Source organism: Hyla sarda, chromosome 4 (assembly GCF_029499605.1).
Source record: "Hyla sarda isolate aHylSar1 chromosome 4, aHylSar1.hap1, whole genome shotgun sequence".
Lineage (NCBI taxonomy): Eukaryota > Metazoa > Chordata > Amphibia > Anura > Hylidae > Hyla > Hyla sarda.
The window spans coordinates 45,854,917-45,876,674 of record NC_079192.1 but is presented as its reverse complement, the minus strand read 5'-3'; the positions used below and the strand labels follow the sequence as shown (position 1 = coordinate 45,876,674).

Genomic DNA, 21,758 nt, shown 5'->3' with positions numbered 1-21,758 from the left:
CAAGAGACCAGCAGCACACAGAAATAAGGTGCAAAAAAGGTGAAAAATGTATTGCATAATCCCAGTGTACAAAGGAAGCGACGTTTCAGCGACCTCGTCGCCATTCTCAAGCTCGAGCTTGAGAATGGCGACGAGGTCGCTGAAACGTCGCTTCCTTTGTACACTGGGATTATGCAATACATTTTTCACCTTTTTTGCACCTTATTTCTGTGTGCTGCCTCTCTCTCTCTCTCTCTCTCTCTCTATCTATCTAGATATATATATCTATATATAATAAACGTTTTCCACTGGAGTATCCCTTTAAACCAGTGTTTCCCAACCGGGATTCCTTCAGCTGTTGCAAAACTACAACTCCCAGCATGTTGATATCGGGAGAGCCTGCAGGACACAACAGAAGAGTTTAATCCGTCATCTTAAAACAGGTCACATTACACCAGTGTTTAACAAGGGTGCCTCCAGCTGTTGCAAAACTACAACTCCCAGCATGCCCAGACAGCCTTCGGCTGTCTGGGCATGCTGGGAGTTGTAGTTTTGCAAAAGCTGGAGGCACCCTGGTTGGGAAACACTGATCTAAACATTGTACTGGCTGAAAAACCTGTAGGCAATGGACACTTTTGATAAACGTGATCATGGTAAACTCCATGTTCTATTATGTCATCTTCTCACAGGGCAAAACAGGCAAGGACTCCGGCTTATGATGAGCGGTACACGGCTACTACTGGACTCCATTACATTTTAGTCTTCCAGATTTTCCTAGCGTGTTTGGCTTCGCCACAGAAGAAGAGGTCCACTCTACAACCCTAAAAAAGAAACCACGTCCAGAGACCACCACAGTGAAAATCCCCAATATATGACCTCCATCAACCCGATTTCCCAGAGACGTCACAAAACACAAGATCCAAACCATAAAAAAGTTTTTAATTTTTTCCCTTCTTTACACAAAAGCCATGAATTAAAAAAAAAAAAAAAAAAAAAAAATTCCAAACAACAATGTAAAATCAGAAGAATCTTTCCCCGCACGGGTGGTGCGACCACATAAGAAAGCACAAGATCAGCCAGGAGAAATGCTGGAGAACGGAGGGCAGGGTTATCGAGACTGTTCAACTGTGGAGAGAAGAGACGTGTCAGTGCTCTGCACAACAAGGTGTAAATATTCTTACATGCAAAATGCTTCTGCCTAAAGGTACATATTTATATTAGAAATGCACTGGATTTGTATACCATGCTAATAAATATACTTTACTTGTTCTGCTCGTCTTGATGTCAGCTTATTAGATCTACTGAAGGTATCGCGGCTCATGGGCCACGTTCACACCACAGACTTCACAAGTAGAAAGGGTAAATGCTGACGCAGAGATGGCGCTGGACTTGGGCTGTGTTCACACGTTACAGTTTCATTGCGCTACTGCAGCATTTTTTTTTCTGTTTACACAGTACTGCAATAAAACTGCAATGCAAAATATGAACACGGCCATAGGATTTAAAAAGGAGTGCTCTGGTATTTTTTTTTATATGACTATGCTACACAGAAGTTAGTGTAGTTCATAATATAGGGCCTGTGCCTGTGTGTGACGGTTTTCTCACAATTCTTCAGTGATTTTCACCCCAATATTTATTTTCTCAGTCGCTCTTTATTGGGGGGACACCTTACTGATGGTATATGCTCTTGCCACTAGGAGGCACTGACACTCGGAAAAAAGTCGGCTCCTCCCTGGCAGGATATACCCGCCCTCTGGAAGTCAGGCAGTCAGTTTTAGCTAGTGTCAGTAGGAAGCAAGACACAGGACTGCAATGCGGCCAAGACCGGACTCACTAGTCAGCCTATGACTCACTAGTCAGCCTATGACTCACTAGTCAGCCTATGACTCACTAGTCAGCCTATGACTCACTAGTCAGCCTATGACTCACTAGTCAGCCTATGACTCACTAGTCAGCCTGTCTGCTTCAATGGGTGGAGGGATCGCTTGGTGGGAGAGAGAGATCTATCTGCAACTAATGCAACAGCTGTAGGCACCCTGATTGAAAACCACGGGTCTTTTGAATGGATGCCGCTCATTTATGTTTCAATGGGTGGGGTGGCTAATGTGTGGGAGGAAGGGAGGAAAATTGAATTATGGGATTTGTAGGCAAAGAGGGAAACTCAATCAGAAAATACCAGTTCACAAAAAGCTAGCTAAAATGTTATGGTAATCTCACAACATAACCATTTAGCCCCAAAACAAGCGCAGATCCTTCCTAAGCATGTCCATTACTGTCTTCCAGGTACCGTATGTACTAAAATCACCTTATGGTGGAGAACCCCTTTAATACTAATGCTACTTCATTCTCATTGCCTTTATTTGATCTTACAATTTTTTTAAATTTTTTTTTTGCTGTACGAGCCAGAATCTTGCTACATTCCTATGGGAAGGTTACACTGTGCTATTAAGAGAAATGCTATTTTATTGTGCCTCAGACTACAAAGAACGCATCCAAGACTGATCGTTTCCTACCCAAACGTCCCCTGTGAATATCGAGCCTATTGGGGACCAGTGATGAGCGGCAGGGGCCATCTTCAAATTCGCAATATTTAGTGAATATATTGATTATTCGACCTATGTTCGCGAAATTCACATATTTGCTATGTTCATTAATTTTTTTTCTCCCTATGCGAAAATTTGCATGTGAGAAAAAAATAAATATATATAAAAGAATACAAATATTCGTCTATCCTGCTGGGAGGGGCCAACTTTTCTTGTTGCCATAGTGTCAAGCCTCCTAGTGACAGCAGCATACACCCATGGTCTGTGTCTGCCAATGGAGCAGAATATTCATCATTACGAATATATAGCACTATATTATAAATATTTGCAAAAGTGCCAATATTCGCCATAAAAATTTGCATTACGAATATTCGTGCTCAACACTATTGGGGACAACATATTCTGTGCAACATTCCAAAATTCATAATTTTCTAAAAGGGAATTACCAGAACATGTTGTGTTGGCGATAGCCAAGGTGCTCAAAAATTATCGACACACCAAGCGTGGACTATTTTAACTTTGCTGAATAACTAAAAACGCAAGTCCAAATAATTTTTGATCACGGATAATGGGCTCCTGGAGACACTCAAAATACTCACTGTAAGTGGATATGTCTATCTCATCAGGCAATTCTCCCACATTGACTTCAAATCGGTCTTGGACATCATTGAGAATTTTGGCATCTTCCTCGTCAGACACAAAAGTCACAGCCAGACCTTTGGTGCCAAATCGACCCGCACGAGCCACCTGGAGCAGAGAAGAATTAGGATTAGGCCCCAAAATACAGATCAGGTTGTACCACTTCAGTCAGTGCAGGGATTGGGCTGGACAAATACAACTCTTTTATTACAATCAGTGATCTTACCCTGTGTAAGTAGGTGTCCGAGTCCTCAGGCATGTCATAATTAAAGACAATATTAACTCTTTCAATGTCCATACCGCGTCCGAATAAGTTAGTAGCTACCAGGATTCTTCTCTGGAAATCCTTAAACTGTTGATATCGGGAGAGCCTGCAGGACACAACAGAAGAGTTTAATCCATTATCTTAAAACAGGTCACATTACACCCTTGTTGGGAAACACTGCATTACACACTAGGGATCGACCGATATTGATTTTTTAGGGCCGATACCGATAATCTGTGGACTTTCCAGCCGATAGCCGATAACTTATACCGGAATATCGGTATAAGTTATCAGCTATTTCACCTTTAAAGCGGGTGATTTAAATCAATGAATTGCAGCGGGGCCAGAGACCACCGCCGCCACCCACTTCTCTCCCCCTGCCTGTCCTGAGTTTAACCACTGCCGCTGCCCCATTGCCTCCCCCATCCCCGGTTTTATAATTACCTGTTCCCGGGGTCCGCACTACCACCACCGCTGCCCCCCCCCCCCGCCCAGAGACCACCGCCGCCGCCACCCACTTCTCTCCTCCTGCCTGTCCTGAGTTTAACCACTGCCGCTGTCCCATTGCCTCCCCCATCCCCGGTTCTATAATTACCTGTTCCCGGGGTCCGCACTACCACCGCCGCTGCCCCCCCCCCCCGCCCAGAGACCACCGCCGCCACCTGCTTCTCTCCCTCTGCCTGTCCGGAGTTTAACCACTGCCCCATCCCCGGTTTTATAATTACCTGTTCCCGGGGTCCGCGCTACTTCTGGCTCCGCCGGCGTCCTGAGCTGTCACTGTGACGTCGCATTGAGGACGTCACTCGTCATTGCGCAGCGCAGTGCACAGCGTAAAGCAGGACAGCGCAGGAGCCAGAAGTAGCGCGGACCCCGGGAACAGGTAATTATAAAACCGGGGATGGGGGGAGGCGATGGGGCAGCGGCGGTGCGGTGGCGGTGCATTATCGGCAAGGTAATTGCCGATACCGATAAAGCCCAAAATCGTGATTATCGGCCGATAATATTGGCCAAACCGATAATCGGCCGATCCCTATTACACACTACTGTACTGCATTCACAACTACAAAGGCTGTCCAGGCATGCTGGGAGTTGTAGTTTAGCAACAGCTGGAGGCACCCTGGTTGGGAAACACTGCATTACACACTACTGTACTGCATTCACAACTACGTAGACCCAGCGCCCCTTGCTGTTTTAGCAATATATAATCCTTACACTAGGGTTTAATCTCAAGGGGAAAAAAATAAACGACACTGTTAGGACTATTTGACAAGCTTGCTGACCGCTTCCAAAAAGATAACTAGCACAAATGTAGCCGATGCCTTTATTTAAATTTTTCCCAAAAAAGCGGTAGTACAAGCAGCTTGGGAAAATGGTGTATTTTTCCCCCACTATAATAAAAATTGCAGAAATCTCAATGTTAATTCACAGATGAAATCCTATCTTCATAGAGGAATCAAGTTACAACTGCATATCATAAGTCTATGGAGAGTGGAGAAATGACCTGATCTGCGGCCTATTCCAGGATTGGTGGGGGTCCCATCATACAGTCCCCCACTGATCAGCTTGTTATCCCCCATCTTACAGACAGGGCGAGAAGAGAATACCCCTTTATATACAATTTGAAATTTACATTAAAAAGGGTTATTCCAAAATCTGCTATCCACAGGGTAGGTACAAATGGTGGTGATCCCGACCACTGGGACCCCCAAGCACAGAGGTCAACTGTCCCCCAAGTGAATGGAGCAGCAGAACAATAGATCAGCCTCCGGTCCATTCACTTGATGGAACATCTGATCAGAATTCCCATATAAAGTGAATAGAGAGGCAGCTGAGTACACATACGACCACTTAATGTACTCAGGGGACAAGGGCCCTCCAGTGGTAGGACTCCCACCGATTAGCTAGATGGCACCTAAATTGTGGATAGGGTATAACATTTAAAAAGGGTACTCCGGTGGAATTTAATTATTTTTTTTTAATCAACTGATGCCAGAAAGTTAAACAGACTTGTAAATAAATTCTATTAAAAAAAAATATTTACCCTTCCAGTACTCTTTAGAAGCTGTATGCTACAGAGGAAAATTCTTCTCTTTTTGAATTTGTTTTTTTCTCCTTGTCCACAGTGCTCTCTACTGACACCTGATTCCCGTATCAGGAACTGCCCAGAGCAGGAGAAAATCCCCATAGCAAACCTATGCTGCTCTGGACAGTTCCTGATACAGACAAAGGTGACAGCAGAGAGCACTGTGGACAAGACAAAAAATAGCATACAGCCGCTAAAAAGTACTGGAAGGGTAAAGAATTTTTTATAGAAGTAATTTACAAATCTGTTTAACTTTCTGGCATCAGTTCATTTAAAAAAAGTTTTCCACCGGAGTACCCCTTTAATCTTGTGATAAAGGGGGAGATTTATCAAAACCTGTCTAGAGGAAAAGCTGCCCAGATGCCCTTAGCAACCAGATGGCTTCTTTGATTTTGCAGAGGCCTTGTTAAAAATGAAAGAAGCGATCTGATTGGTTGCTACGAGCAACTTTTCCTCTGGACAGGTTTTGATAAATCTCCCCAAAGTCTCTATATTTGCAGACCATTCACCACGATCACTCACCTCTCTTCTTGCTGCATTCCCCTGTGAATGGCAATTGCTGGGAAGTTCTGTTCTACCAGGAGTTGTGCCAGTGCCACACACCTCTGCACAGATTTAACAAAAATCACCACCTACAAGAAAAACGTATACATAAGAATGATTGGTACCCCTAAAGGAATTACTACATCCAATTATTTCCAGGTCTCTATGGATATCTGATCGGTTACGTTGACATCTCTTTCCCATCACAGAACAGGTTTCATGTGGCCCATCTTCTATAAAGGACACATTTATAGCTATCCCATACATGCTTAAACTCCTTCACTGTATTTTCCGCTGCCACTTCTACAGGAAGGAGATTCCATGCATCCACTACTCTCAGTAAATACTTAAAAGGAGTATCCCAATATTTTTTTTTATTTGACTATGCTACAGGGGCCGTCAAGTTAGTGTAGTTCATAATAGTGTGTCTGTACCTGTGTGTGATGGTTTTCTCACAATTCTTCTGTGAGATATTTATTTAACATTTATTTAGCATACAAAATGACTTGTCTCAGATTTTTCCCAGGTTGCAATGATCCGAGACCTGACTCACTGGTCAGCTGATGACAAGGAGCCTGTCTGCTTCAATGGGTGGAGGGAGATCAATCTGCACCCCGATTGAAAATCACTGGTCTTTTGAATGGATGCAGCTCATTTATGTTTCAATGGGTGGGGTGGGCTGATGTGTGGGAGGGAGGAAAATTGAATTATGGGATTTGTAGGCAAAGAAGAAAACTCAAACAGGAAATACCAGTTCACAAAAAGCTAACCACAGTGTTATGGTAATCTCATGACATAGACATTTAGCCCAAGACAAGCGCAGATCCTTCCTAAGCATGTCCATCACTATCTGCCAGGTATATATTAAAACCACCTTATGGTGGAGAACCCCTTTAACACCGCTGATCCGATCACAGCCTTTCCATACTAACCTGGTTAAACTCCAGCACATCCAACAGGTCAAACAATTTGCGGTTCTTTTCGCTGTCCTTCAGCTTGACGTAATATTGCTGCAGACCATGAAGGGTCAGCTTTGTTTCATCATCCACAAACACCTCCATAGGCTGAGGAGAAGGAAACAGATATTAGTCATATACCTAAAGCAGCAACAACAATTCCCAGAATGGGTAACTCCAGAGCCACACTGGGTTCACACCACATTTTTGCAATAGTTCCCGTATATGTTTTCAATGCGAAAACCATATACATTGACTCTCCATTGGAAACCGTATGCCAACCGATGCATCAGGTTGTGTCAGTTTTGCATCCTGAACGGTTTTGTCAGTTTATTCCCCCGTACCCAAAACCATAGCCTACCACAGTTTTTGGCCCGGGTGAAAAACCGTATTGAAACGTATACATTTATTTAATTATTATTTATTTATTTTTTTAACATGGGAGTCAATGGGAACTGTACAGAACCGTATGTGCGTACGGTTCCATCCGGTTTGTGCCCTACTTTTTTTTTTACTTTGCAGTTTTTTTTTCCTTGGATTTTCAATCAAACATGTGAAACTTTATTCATAATGGAGTGAATCGTTTAAAAACTTATACTTTTTTTTTCTTTAAAAAAAAAAAAAAAAAAAAAATGGATGCAACCGGACATCATTTTTTCAAACTGTATACTGATTAAAATGTGTACACACATTTTGATACAGTTTAGCCTTCTTTTAGGATTTTTTTAAACACACACACATATATATATATATATATATATATATATATATATATATATATATATATATATATATATATATATATATATATATATACACACACACATAATATATATATATATATATATATATATATATATACACACACACATAATATATATATATATATATATATATATATATATATATACACATACATACATACATATACTGTATTGCAAAAACGTAGTTTGAACTCAGCCTTAGGCGGAGAAGCCCTGAGAATTAAAATTTTTTGCCTAGTTCTAGGTCAGTGATTCCCAATCAGTATGCTTCCAGCTGTTGCAAAACTACAACTCCCATCAGTTGGGAGTTGTAGTTATGCAACAGCTGGAGGCACCCTGGTTGGGAAAGACTGATTTGAAGCCTTTACTTTTTACTTTGCTTCTGGGCATGCTGGGAGTTGTAGTTTGGGAAACACTGGCCATATAGAATACAATATGCACCAAGAGATTGAACAATATTATAAAAACATGGCCGATTTTGTCCAAAAGCAGCATCCATTTCTATGGAGCTGAACTGTAACACCAGACAATCCATTGACAATTGTAGCACCAGATAAGTTTTTTCTAGACTTGTACAACCCCTTTAATTACCCACTTACATTTCCCAGCTCAGAAAGTAGTTTACGGCTCAAAAATGGAGCACAAAATAACCAGACACCTTCAGAAGACACTGTCCCAAAATTGTGTGTTTTTTTTTCTTGATAAGAAAAATAGTGACTTACATCCTGCATGAACTTTCTGCAGACTGGTCGGATCTCCTTGCTGAGAGTCGCACTGAACATCATGCATTGCTTTTCATGCGGGGTCAGACGGAATATCTCCTGCACATCTCTACGCATATCTGGAAAAAACGGAAACGCAAAATACTTAGAATAAGACCATGTGTGCAAGCTCATATCCCTCCACCTGGAGACTGGGTACCCAGATATCATAGAAAGCAAGGGACTGTGACGAGAAAACTGGAGCAGGTTATGACCACTTTTATCTTTTTATGTTTTTAAAAAGGAAACCTGTTATCAATTTCATACTGCCTAATCCAAGAGTCATTGGAGTGTGCCATGGTTACTTCTGCCAGCCACTCTGGCCTTGGCCGAAGCCAACAGGGACCAACCCAATAACAATGTCCAGGCAGTGTGAAAGTGATATGTTCCTTTAAAAAGGCATACGCCGGTGGAAAATCTATTTTTTTCTTCAAAATCGACTGGTTCCAGAAAGTTAAACAGATTTGTAAATTACTTCTATTAAACAATATTAACCCTTCCAGTACTTAGCTGCTGTATGTTCCACAGGAAGTTGTGTAGTTCTTTCATGTCTGACCACAATGCTCCCTGCTACCACCTCAGTCCGTGTCCCGAACTGTCTAGAGTAGGAGCAAATCCCCAAAGCAAACCTCTCCTGTTCCAGACAGTTCCCGACACAGACAGGAGGTGTCAGCAGAGAGCACTGTGGTCAGACTGGAAAGAAATTCAAAAAGAAAATTACTTCCTGTGGAGCATACAGCAGCTGATAAGTACTGGAAGGATTAAGATTTTCTAATAGAAGTGATTTACAAATTTGTTTAACTTTCTGGAGCTGTTTTCCCATGTATCTGAGGCTTCTCTGCCCCAGTAAGAGGAAACCTACAAAATAACACCACAATCCCAAACCCACACATCCCAACAGTCAAGATAATCGCCCTATGTGTCATACATGCATCTGAACATTTTGGTCATAAAAGGGTTGTTTACCCTGCCCACCACATTCACACTCCTTACCCAACTGCTCCAGCATCTTGTCACATTCATCCAGAACAAAGTGTTTGACGTTCTTCAAGCTGAGGGTTTTCTGTCTTACAAGAGCCAAGATACGACCTGGAGTCCCGACCACAATGTGAGGGCAACTTTTGCGTATTGTATCTTCGTCCTTCTTTATGGCAAGTCCACCGAAGAAAACAGCAACCTAGAACCATAATAGTCATGTAAATACATGGTACATAACACAAAAGGAAACCGAAGAAGAGGGCATTGTAGGAGACTTGCCTTCACTGCAGGCATGTACTTGGAGAATCTCTCGTACTCCTTGCTGATCTGAAACGCCAGCTCTCGTGTGTGGCACATCACCAGAACCGACACTTGTCCTTCAACCGCCTCAATCTGCTGGAGAGTGGCCAGCACAAAGACAGCCGTCTTCCCCATACCGGATTTTGCTTGGCACAAGATGTCCATACCGAGAATGGCCTGAGGAATACATTCGTGCTGAACTGCAACAAGAAAATAAGGAAGTATGAAGGTTTTCCAGGCTAAAAAGACTGATTACCGATCCTCAGAATAGGCCATCAATTGCTTATCAGAGGGGTGTTGTCACCCAAACGGGAGCTAAACTGAATAACACGACGCCACCTCTACACAAGGAATGGATCCAACTGCTTCACATCTAGTTCACACAAAAAATCAGTGGGGATGGAGGGCGTCAGCACCCCACTGCTCAGCGATTGATAACCTTTCATTGTCAGAGAAGCAAAGCAAAAAGTAAAGACTTTAACCCCTTAAAGACAAGCCCATTTTAACCTTAAGGACCAGGCCAATTTTATTTTAGCGTTTTCGTTTTTTCCTCCTCGCCTTCTAAAATCCATAACTTTTATATTTCCATCTACAGACCCATATAAGGGCTTGTTTTTTGCGTGACCAATTGTACTTTGTAATGAATCCTCTAATTTTACCATAAAATGTACGACAAACCCCCCCAAAAAAAATTTTAGGGAGGAAATTTAAATGAAAACCAAAATTTTGCACATTTTGGAGGGTTTCGTTTTCACACTGTACACTTTACGGTAAAAGTGACGTGTTCTTTATTCTGTGGGTCAATACGATTAAAATGATACCCATGGCTAGATACTTTTATATTTCTATACCGCTTAAAAAAACTAAAATTTTGTACAAAATCAGTAATCTAAAATCGCCCTATTTTGACCACCTATAACGTTCATTTTTCCGTATATAGGGCGGTATGAGTGCTCATTTTTTGCGCCGTCATCTGTACTTTTTATCGATACCACATTTGCATATATATATATAAAACTTTTAGATCATTTTTTATTAATTTTTTGGGAATAAAATTGTCAAAAAAAAAAAAGGCTGCAGTTTTGGCCTTTTTTTATTTTTGCGTTTACTCCGTTCACCGTACGGGATCAACAACATTGTATTTTGATAGTTCGGACATTTCTGCACGCGGCAATATAAAATAAGTTTATTAAAAAAAAATTGTTTACGCTTTTTTTGGGGGGGGGTAAAAATTTTCATTTTTATTGGGGGAGGGGATTTTTCACTTTTTTTCCCCTACATTTTTCAACTTTTTATTTATTTTCTTTACACTTTTTATATCCCCATTGGGGACTATCTATAGCAATCATTTGATTGCTAATACTGTTCAGTGCTATGCATAGGACACAGCACTGAACAGTATCTATTTTAACATGCACATTGACGTGATCTGTACTGATCACGGCATCTGAAGGGTTAATGGCGGACATCCGCGTGATCGTGGATATCGGCTATTACCGGCGGGTCCCTGGCTGCTGATAGCAGCCGGAACCTGCAGTGTATGACACGAGCACCGCTCCGATGCTCATGGTCATACTCAGGACGTAAATGTACGTCCTGGTGCGCGAAGTACCGCCAAACCAGGAAGTACATTTATGTCCGTGGTCGTTAAGGGGTTAAATCAGTGTTTCCCAACCAGGGTGCTTCCAGCTGTTGCAAAACTACAACTCCCAGCATGCCCAGGGCAGGGTAAACAACCCTTTCATGACCAAAATGTTCAGAGGCATGTATGATGCGTAGGGCTATTATCTTGACTGTTGGGATGTGTGGGGTTGGGATTGTGGTGTTATTTTGTAGGTTTCCTCTTGCTAGCGCATAGAAGCCTCAGATACATGGGAAAACAGCTCCTGGTGATGCAATACAGTAAAAAGTGTGATATTTTTGTTGACTTAGGCATTGGGCATTCCAGGAGTTGTAGTTTTGCAACAGCTGGGGGCAGCCTGGTTGTGAAACACTGATTTAAATGCTTGCAATGGCGTTAACTTTTCTATGTTACCCACTGGGAACAAAAACCTGCCAGGCTCAGTCTGAGACAATTTTTTTTTACACCACCGATTACATTTTGATGCAACTTTGCTGTTTGGAATTGGCACAAGTACTGCCTGCTCAGCCCCTTGGAGGTCTATTGCGGAGCCGGGGCGATTCCTGTCCACATGTGTCTACTTTTGCTGCTATTGTTTGTCGTTTCACCTTTTTTTCCTGTGTAAATTGTTTGGCACTTGTCTAGTTCACTGCACTATCTTTGCACATTCATTTTTATATTGCTTTAGCACATTATAGTGTGCAGTTTGGTCACCGCTTTGTCCTCATGCACTTGCACTTTTGTACTTATAGTGGCTATTTATTGTTACTAGACATACGCCCGCACCCATTTATTTAACTACTGAGGCTCACACGATCAATACACCAGGAACCTAATCCCCCTTGTGCACCCTGCTACAGATGAACTATTATATATGTATAAAATTTCTATCAAGGTGAATTTTTTTTTAATAAACTGATATATATGTATTTATTTTTATTCCATCTACTATGTACTTTTAAAGGGGTATTCCAGGAATTTTTTTTTATTTGACTATGTTACGGGGCTGTGAAGTTAGTGTAGTTCATAATATAGTGTCTGTACCTGTGTGTGACGGTTTTCTCACAATTCTTCTGAGATTTTCACCCCAATATTTATTTTTACCAGCATACAAAATGACTGTTGTCTCAGATTTTTCCCAGGTTGCATTGTGGCCGAGACCTGACATCACTAGTCAGCTGATGACAGTGAGCCTGTCTGCTTCAATGGGTGGAGTGATCGCTTGGTGGGAGAGAGATCAATCTGCAACTAATGCAACAGCTGGAGGCACCCTGATTGAAAACCACAGGTCTTTTGAATGGATCCATCTCATTTATGTTTCAATGGGTGGGATGACTGATGTGTGGGAGGGAGGAAAATGGAATTGTGGGATTTGTAGTCAAAAAAAGAAAAGTCAAACAGGAAATACTAGTTCACATAAAGCTAGTCACAGTGTTATGGTAATCTCATGACATAGCCATTTAGCCCCAAGACAAGCACAGATCCTTCCTAAGCATGTCCATTACTGTCTGCCAGGTACGTACTAAAATCACCTTATGGTGGAGAACCCCTTTAAATAATATGTTTTTGCAATTTTAATAAAATCTAATTTTTAATACATTTTTCTACTATTTATTTTGGTGTTACTAAGTGTTACGCCTCGGCATCTGTAGGTATATATGTTAGTTTCTCTTGTTTCAGTAACCCCTGCCTACTTTATTTTATTCTACTATTGAGCCATACACTTTGGACTTTATAGGTTATATATATACTGTTCGGCCCATCAGCTGCTGAGGTGGGACTCACACCCCATAGCAGTGTTTCCCAACCAGCATGCCTTACGCTGTGGCAAAATCCCAAGTCCGGTCATTCTGAATGTTGTAGTTTTGCAACAGCTGGAGGCACACTGGTTGGGAAAACACTGCTCTATAGTGATCAACACAAGAGGACAGTCTATAGTTCGAACATACACACTCCTCAGTTTTACCTAAGTGACTCATTCACCCATAGTGCACTGTTGCAAAACTACAACTCCCAGCATGCCAAGACAGCCAAAAGCCTGAACAAGACGTACCTTCAGAGGGGTGCTCAAAACCGCAGTCCACAATGGCTCGCAGCAGTTCAGGCTTTAACAAGAAGTCTCTAAACCCGGAGCTGTGGATGGACACATAAGAGCCTTTCACCTCCTTTCTGCCGGCCGGTGCGGGGGCCTCGGCGGGTGCCTGGGGCTCGTCATCTTCTTCATAGTCCAATAATTCGTTCTCAACATCCTGCTCTGTCATGGTGCTGTCTGAGAGACAAGTCATAAGTTACAGACACAATATTAATGGAAACAAAGATCTATTGTGAATTACTAACCAGACAGGTGAGGATCTCAGTCACCGTCAAAGCCCTAAACGAGTGGTCTTCAACCTGCGGACCTCCAGCTGTTGCAAAACTACAACTCCCAGCATGCCCGGACAGCCGTTGGCTGTCCGGGCATGCTGGGAGTTGTAGTTTTGCAACAACTGAAGGTCCGCAGGTTTGAGACCACTGGTGTAGGGCTTACCTTTCCTGAACCTGCCGTTGGCTGTCCGGCCATGCTGGGAATTGTAGTTTTGCAACATCTGGAGGTCCGCAGGTTGAGGACCACTGCCCTACACCATAGCTTCCCAACCAGAAAGCATCCAGCTGTTGCGGAACTACAACTCCCAGCATGGGAAATCCCGTTGTGTATAATTGATGGCCTATTCTCCAGGACTCCGACTACCCACCCATCCTAACCCTAAAGATAGGCAATCAATTTGACGACATCATTAAAGGGTTACTTCCCCCCCCCCCCCCATGTCCGGAACATTGAGTTCCGAGCGCTGTGTGCGGTCTTCCGTGTTCACATCCGCCCCCTTGTGATGTCACGTCCCGCCCCCTACATACAAGTCTATGGAAGGGGGTGTGACGACCGTCGCGTCCCCTTCCCATAGGCTTTCATTGAGGGGGCAGGCCATGACGTCACAAGGGGGGGGGGGGGGGGGGGCGTGAACACAGAAGACCGCACACAGCGCTCGGAACTCAATGTTCCAGATGCTGGGGAGCGGAGTAACCCTTTAATCACTCAACTTTTCCACACAAGTGCACCTAAGGTTGAGTTCATAATACCTTGTATCATGTCATCTTGTGGCTTGTTACAAAAGAATCTTTATTTATACAAAACATGTCCTGCTAGTCAGAGCTGTTTGTTTTAAAGGGGTTCTCCACTGCCCTGCCTTCTGGAGCTCCGCTCGCAGCGTCCGGAAGTTTATTACTACAAATACTGTGTGCGGGCTTCAGTGTTCGAGGCTGCCCCCTCGTGACATCACGCCCACCCCCTCAATGAAAGTCTATGGGAAGGGGGCGTGGCCACTGCGAGCAGAGCTCCGGAAGGCATGGCAGTGGAGAACCCCTTTAACCAATTTTAAGTTTAGTTTGTGTCAAGATGTATTTACATATTTTTAAAACACTCCTAGGGTCTTTACTTTAAGGCCAGGTTCACATTACAATTTTTTTGTCTCCGAGGCAGAAGATACCCATTCAATCCAATGGTCTAGTCACTATATTCAGGTCATTTTCCAAGTGTTTCCCAGTTTTGGATCTGTCCAGAGCAGGAGAGGTTTGCTATGGGGATTTGCTCCTGCCCTGGACAGTTCCTGACATGGACAGAGGTGGCAGCAGAGAGCATTGTGGTCAGACAAAAGAAATTCAAGAAGAAAAGAACTTCCTATGTAGTATACAGCAGCTGATAAGTACTGGAAGGATTAGGATTATAAATAGAAGTAATTTACATATCTGTTTAACTGTCTGGCACCAGTTGATTATATATACATTTACCAGTGGAGTACACCTTCAAAGGGGTACTCCTTGGAATACAACTTATTAGTGGGGGTCCAACCATTGGGACCCCCCAGCGACCTTCTGCATAGGGCCCAGTTCTCGCACTGAGATTATCACTCAGCAACAACTCAGTGAATCACAGGCTAAACCAGGCACCATCTCAGCCGGTGATCGGCCTGCTCACCTATGAGGTCGGAGGCCTGAGCGTTTGGCAAGATGAGCGGTGAGAGCATGAGCCCCTATAGAAGATCACAGGGGTCCCAGCTTTCAGACACTTACCCCCTATCCCAGTGTTTCCTAAGCAGGGTGCCTCCAGCTGTTGCAAAAACAACAACTCCCAGCATGCCCGGACAGCTTTTGGCTGTCCAGTCATGCTGGGAGTTGTAGTTTTCCAAAAAGCTGGAGGCATCCTGGTTGGGAAACACAGACCTAAACATTGTACGGACTAAAAAAAAATAAACTGTAGGCAATGGACGGTTTTGTAGTGTGATGGGCCCTATGAGTGCTACAGGGATAATTAAATAAAGTTGCTTGAAAACAGACAAGAATGTGAACGCCATGATCTAATTAAATAAAGTTTGTTGAAACGAACAAAGAGCTCGGGATAACAGGACGTGCGGCTCGTTACAATAAACTTTATTCACACAAAACATGGATTAACATTGCGGTACACAGAGGTCAAGACCGGGCCCGGGGTGCAGTTACACACCGGAAGGGCTCCTTGTTCCGTTCATTCTCCGGTCCCTGGGCCTCGTCCACCCCGTAGTTTATACACACATCCGCCCGGACCCTGTATTATATCCTCATATCCAGCCTCCTGGACCCGTCCTCTCCGCTATACACTGAAACCGGGACCCATCCTCCCCCATAATGTCACTAATGGTTCGGCTCAGGCCTCACTATCCGCCATATACAGCAGCTGCGCCCGCCAGTTCTGCCCGGACATCCTGTATCGCGGTCTCCGCTTTTTCCTCCGCTCAGATAACCCCACCGTGATTCCCTCTTCCCCCTCCCCGCCGCTCACCGGACAACGAGAGCTCCCCGGTCCCGCTTACCTGTGCTTTCCTCCGGCTACACTTCCACGTGTGGTACAAGCTGACCCTGCTGCTAAGCCTAGAAGAGAGTAGGCCCGATCAAAGCTCCTCCCCCTCGCCACGATTGGCTTATTACTGGTGACGTCACGGCATTTCCATGTACTTATTGGCAGCAAACCGCACCGGGAGGGGGCGTGGCTCGCAATGGAACAAGGAAGACGCGGGGCTTTTTTTGTTAAGAGAAATTCGGCAGCCGATTGGTCAACTTGGTAGGCGGGACTAATATTGGAGGTGACGTGATAAAACGATTTTTTTTTTTTTGTAACAGCTTTATTGATTCGTGTGACATTAATAACAAAACAATGGAAATCTCTTTATTTGGAACTATTAGTGTGTTGTTTACACATTCAAGCTTTTTTATACAGCTTTTGAAGCCAAAGCCGGGAATTTGTATAGAGGAGACGTTTCAATCTTTTCATAAAGGGGTACTCCATTACTCAAAGGGTCAGCTATTGCACTACTTATGGTAAATAAAAAATATTTCTCATATACTTTGTTTATAGAAAAACGAAGTTTTCTATGTTTTATTTGTGCTTAAAAAAGCTCAAGAGCACATTTCCCCCCATCTCATACACAGACTTACCACCAGAGCCCAAACACAGGAAGTGCAGCCTGGAGTGCTGAGGGGGGGGGGGGGGGGGGGGGGTGTCCAACCAACAGCAAATGGCAGTTAAAGGACAACTGTAGTGGAACACTTTTATATATGCCTGGACCTCAAAAATAAACAAAATAAACCCACCACATACCTTCCTACGAGCCCCCGTTGGTGTGGCAGTGCTGACGTCATTCCACTTCCTGGGGGCAGGGATGCCGTAGAGCTGTCGGCGTATCACAGGCCGTAGAGATGTCCCGCCCCGGTCGGTGATAGGCTGAGCCCACTGTCATGTAAGGAGCTCTGTCCGGCTTCTCACATGACAGTGGGCTCAGCCTGTCACAGGCCGGGGCAGGACATCGCTATGGCCGGTGATATGCCGACAGCTCTACAGCATCCCTGCCCCCAGGAAGTGGAATGACGTCAGCACTGCCGGACCGTGAGGCCTGTGCCGGACCAACGGGAGCTCGTAGGAAGGTATGTGGTGGGTTTATTTTGTTTATTTTTGAGGCCCGGGCATATATAAAAGTGTTCCACTACAGTTGTCCTTTAACTGCCATTTGCTGTTGGACACCCCCCCCCCCCCCCCTCAGCACTCCAGGCTGCACGTCCTGTGTTTGGGCTCCGGTCATAAATCTGTGTATGAGATGGGGGGAAAATGTGCTCTTGAGCTTTTTTAAGTACAAATAAAACATAGAAAACTTTATTTTTCTCTAAACAAAGTATATTAGAAATATTTTTTATTTACCATAAGGAGTGCAATAGCAAAAAATAGTTTTAAAGGGGTACTCCGGCGCTTAGACATCTTATCCCCTATCCAAAGGATAAGGGATAAGATTCCTGATCACGGGGGGCCCGCCACTGGGGACCCCCGTGATCTTGCATGCCGCACCCCGTTAAAATCAGTCCCCGGAGCGTGTTCGCTCCGGGTCTGATTACTGGCGATCACGGGGCCGGAGCATTGTGACGTCAAGCTGTTGCGCCCCATCCCATAGGCTTGCATTGAGGGGGGCGGAGCCTTGATGTCGCAATGCTGCGCTCCCGTGATCGGCAGTAATCAGACCCGGAGCGAACATGCTCCGGGGACTGATTTTAACGGGGTGCGGCGTGCAAGATCACGGGGATCTCCAGTGGCGGGACCCCCGCGATCAGACATCTTATCCCCTATCCTTTGGATAGGGGATAAGATGTCTAAGCGCCGGAGTACCCCTTTAATGAGAGTGCCAATTTAAACTAGTGTTTCCCAACCAGTGTGTCCCCAGCTGTTGCAAAACTACAACTCCCAGAATGTCTGGGAGTTGTAGTTATGCAACAGCTGGGGACACACTGGTTGGGAAGCACTAATTTTTAGACACCTATATCCTATCCACAAGCCACAGTGTTACCCAACCAGGGTGCCTTCTGCTGTATCAAAACTAGTTTTGCAACAACTGGAGGCACACTGGTTGGGAAACCCTGATATAGACACCTATATCCTACCCACAGAATAGGCCACAGTGTTTCCCAACCAGTGCACCTCCAGCTGTTGCACAACTACAACTCCCAGCATGCCCGTACTGCCAAAGGCTATCTGTTTGTGGTTTTCTCTAGACTGCCATCATGTGAGACTTCAGCCGCTGGTTCCTTTATTTCAGGACCTATAGCACCTCCGAGGGTGATCCTTGTGCCCCCTCTTGTTTTTGACTAGTCCTTTTTTAGCTTGTGGGCTTTTTAAATGATTTTAGTCTTGTCTATGTCAGCCACATACAGTATATGTTTAATAAATAATTGACTTTATTATGTTTTCATTCATCATTATCAGGGTATGCCCTAATATGTCTGTGTTGTTAGCCCTCCAGAGACATCGCCATACGTATCTGTGAATGCCATTAGAATCCTATCTTGTAGCTCTGCCCTGTAAAAAGGCCACTTTAGAGTTACTGCACCTTTTTATTCTAAGGGTAAATATGATTAACATAACTATAGGGACATTAATTTATTCCCACATCCAAAAAATCTGATAATATGGTATAGAGCCCTGCATAGGAATTAAGATCCCACGGGTCCTGTGGGACCCAATAAAAACTTGCGGGCGGTCACAGAACATACAGCGGGTCCTGCAAAATCCAGTGCAGTCCTGAAAACCTCTGAAACGCCACATGGGGATAATAAAAGGCCTCAAGGGGATAATAAAGTGGCACAAGGGGATAATAAAATTCCACAAGGGGTGATGAAATTGCGGGGGGGGGGTACTATCTCTAAAAGTTTTGACAAAATGTGGACACACATGGAGCGGGCGGAAGTGGAACATACTGTTACGCCGAGCGCTCCGGGTCCCCGCTCCTCCCCGGAGCGCTCGCAACATTCTCGCAATTGCAGCGCCCCGGTCAGACCTGCTGCCTGGGTGCGCTGCGATACCTCTCCCAGCCGGGATGCGATTCGCTATGCGGCAGGCGCCCGCTCGCGATGCGCATCCCGGCTCCCGTACCTGACTCGCTCTCCGTCGGTCTTGTCCCGGCGCGCGCGGCCCCGCTCCCTAGGGCGCGCGCGCGCCGGGTCTTTGCGATTTAAAGGGCCAGTGTGCCGCTGATTGGCGCCTGGTTCTAATTAGTGAATTCACCTGTGCACTTCCCTATATAACCTCACTTCCCCTTCCCTTCCTTGCCGGATCTTGTTGCCATCGTGCCAGTGAAAGCGTTTCCCAGTGTGTTCCTAGCCTGTGTTCCAGACCTCCTGCCGTTGCCCCTGACTACGATCCTTGCTGCCTGCCCCGACCTTCTGCTACGTCCGACCTTGCTCTTGTCTACTCCCTTGTACCGCGCCTATCTTCAGCAGTCAGAGAGGTTGAGCCGTTGCTAGTGGATACGACCTGGTTGCTACCGCCGCTGCAAGACCATCCCGCTTTGCGGCGGGCTCTGGTGAAAACCAGTAGCAGCTTAGAACCGGTCCACTAGCACGGTCCACGCCAATCCCTCTCTGGCACAGAGGATCCACCTCCTGCCAGCCGAATCGTGACAGTAGATCCGGCCATGGATCCCGCTGAAGTTCCACTGCCAGTTGTCGCCGACCTCACCACGGTGGTCGCCCAGCAGTCACAACAGATAGAGCAACAAGGCCACCAGCTGTCTCAACTGACCGTGATGCTACAGCAGCTACTACCACAGCTTCAGCAATCATCTCCTCCGCCAGCTCCTGCACCTCCTCCGCAGCGAGTGGCCGCTTCCGGCCTACGACTTTCCTTGCCGGATAAATTTGATGGGGACTCTAACTTTTGCCGTGGCTTTCTTTCACAATGTTCCCTGCACTTGGAGATGATGTCGGACCAGTTTCCTACTGAAAGGTCTAAGGTGGCTTTCGTAGTCAGCCTTCTGTCTGGGAAAGCTCTGTCATGGGCCACACCGCTCTGGGACCGCAATGACCCCGTCACTGCCTCTGTACACTCCTTCTTCTCGGAAATTCGAAGTGTCTTTGAGGAACCTGCCCGAGCCTCTTCTGCTGAGACTGCCCTGCTGAACCTGGTCCAGGGTAATTCTTCCGTTAGCGAGTACGCCATCCAATTCCGTACTCTTGCTTCCGAATTATCCTGGAATAATGAGGCCCTCTGCGCGACCTTTAAAAAAGGCCTATCCAGCAACATTAAAGATGTTCTGGCCGCACGAGAAATTCCTGCTAACCTGCATGAACTCATTCATCTTGCCACTCGCATTGACATGCGTTTTTCCGAAAGGCGTCAGGAGCTCCGCCAGGATATGGACTTTGTTCGCACGAGGCGTTTTTTCTCCCCGGCTCCTCTCTCCTCTGGTCCTCTGCAATCCGTTCCTGTGCCTCCCGCCGTGGAGGCTATGCAAGTTGATCGGTCTCGCTTGACACCTCAAGAGAGGACACGACGCCGCATGGAGAATCTTTGCCTGTACTGTGCCGGTACCGAACACTTCCTGAAGGATTGTCCTATCCGTCCTCCCCGCCTGGAAAGACGTACGCTGACTCCGCACAAAGGTGAGACAGTTCTTGATGTCAACTCTGCTTCTCCACGCCTTACTGTGCCTGTGCGGATATCTGCCTCTACCTTCTCCTTCTCTACTAAGGCCTTCTTGGATTCCGGATCTGCAGGAAATTTTATTTTGGCCTCTCTCATCAACAGGTTCAACATCCCAGTGACCAGTCTCGCCAGACCCCTCTACATCAATTGTGTTAACAATGAAAGATTGGACTGTGCCGTGCGTTACCGCACGGAACCCCTCCTAATGTGCATCGGACCTCATCACGAAAAAATTGAGTTTTTGGTCCTCTCCAATTGCACTTCCGAAATTCTCCTTGGACTACCGTGGCTTCAACGCCATTCCCCAACCCTTGATTGATCCACAGGAGAGATCAAGAGCTGGGGTACTTCTTGTTTCAAGGACTGTCTTAAACCGGTTCCCAGTACTCCCTGCCGTGACCCTGTGGTTCCCCCTGTAAGCGGTCTCCCTAAGGCTTATATGGACTATGCTGACGTATTTTGCAAAAAGCAAGCTGAGACTTTACCCCCTCACAGGCCTTTTGACTGTCCTATTGACCTCCTCCCGGGCACTACTCCACCCCGGGGCAGAATTTATCCTCTGTCCGCCCCAGAGACTCTTGCTATGTCTGAATACATCCAGGAAAATTTAAAAAAGGGGTTTATCCGCAAATCCTCCTCTCCTGCCGGAGCTGGATTTTTCTTTGTGTCCAAAAAGGATGGCTCCCTACGTCCTTGCATTGATTACCGCGGACTTAATAAAATCACGGTAAAGAACCGCTACCCCCTACCTCTTATCTCTGAACTCTTTGATCGCCTTCAAGGTGCCCACATCTTTA

The 21,758-nt window shown here is 45.2% G+C and overlaps 3 protein-coding genes across 9 annotated transcripts in view; 2 read left to right on the top strand and 1 right to left on the bottom strand.

Moving 5' to 3' along the window:
• The window catches only part of ADGRE5 (adhesion G protein-coupled receptor E5), a 184,204-nt gene extending 183,226 nt beyond the window's left edge, over positions 1 to 978 (top strand). For all 3 annotated transcript variants that reach the window (XM_056570735.1, XM_056570737.1, XM_056570736.1), the window contains one exon: positions 669 to 978. In XM_056570735.1, the coding sequence (XP_056426710.1) occupies positions 669 to 698 (30 nt within the window). In that variant the 3' untranslated portion in view covers positions 699 to 978. The remainder of the gene's footprint in view (positions 1 to 668) is intronic.
• DDX39A (DExD-box helicase 39A) lies at positions 900 to 16,450 on the bottom strand. 2 transcript variants are annotated; one of them, XM_056570739.1, is made up of 10 exons: positions 16,313 to 16,450; positions 13,486 to 13,701; positions 9,791 to 10,011; positions 9,527 to 9,710; positions 8,495 to 8,613; positions 6,985 to 7,116; positions 6,032 to 6,141; positions 3,388 to 3,532; positions 3,122 to 3,269; positions 900 to 1,104 (listed from the first exon to the last, which is right to left on the bottom strand). In XM_056570739.1, exons 2-10 carry the CDS (start codon positions 13,691 to 13,693, stop codon positions 1,088 to 1,090), a joined length of 1,284 nt encoding a protein of 427 aa, XP_056426714.1. In that variant the 5' UTR covers positions 13,694 to 13,701; positions 16,313 to 16,450; the 3' UTR covers positions 900 to 1,087. The 2 variants fall into 2 exon arrangements, with proteins under 2 accessions (XP_056426714.1, XP_056426715.1); XM_056570740.1 differs by having other exon boundaries at positions 13,486 to 13,697; positions 16,313 to 16,442.
• The window catches only part of LOC130367848 (serine/threonine-protein kinase N1-like), a 119,965-nt gene continuing 114,649 nt past the window's right edge, over positions 16,443 to 21,758 (top strand). Inside the window, exon 1 of one of the 4 annotated variants that reach the window (XM_056570731.1) lies at positions 16,443 to 16,582. The gene's annotated coding sequence lies outside the window, so the exon portion shown is untranslated. The other 3 variants (XM_056570732.1, XM_056570734.1, XM_056570733.1) reach the window with 3 other exon arrangements.

Coding starts and splice junctions, on each gene's coding strand:
- DDX39A (XM_056570739.1), bottom strand. CDS start 13,693: ATGACAGAGCAGGATGTTGAGAACGAATTATTGGACTATGAAGAAGAT. Junction 9,711..9,790: donor AGTACATGCCTGCAGTGAAG/GCAAGTCTCCTA, acceptor TTATGGTTCTAG/GTTGCTGTTTTCTTCGGTGG. Junction 7,117..8,494: donor GCAGAAAGTTCATGCAGGAT/GTAAGTCACTAT, acceptor CCTTCTCCTCAG/CCTATGGAGGTGTTTGTGGA.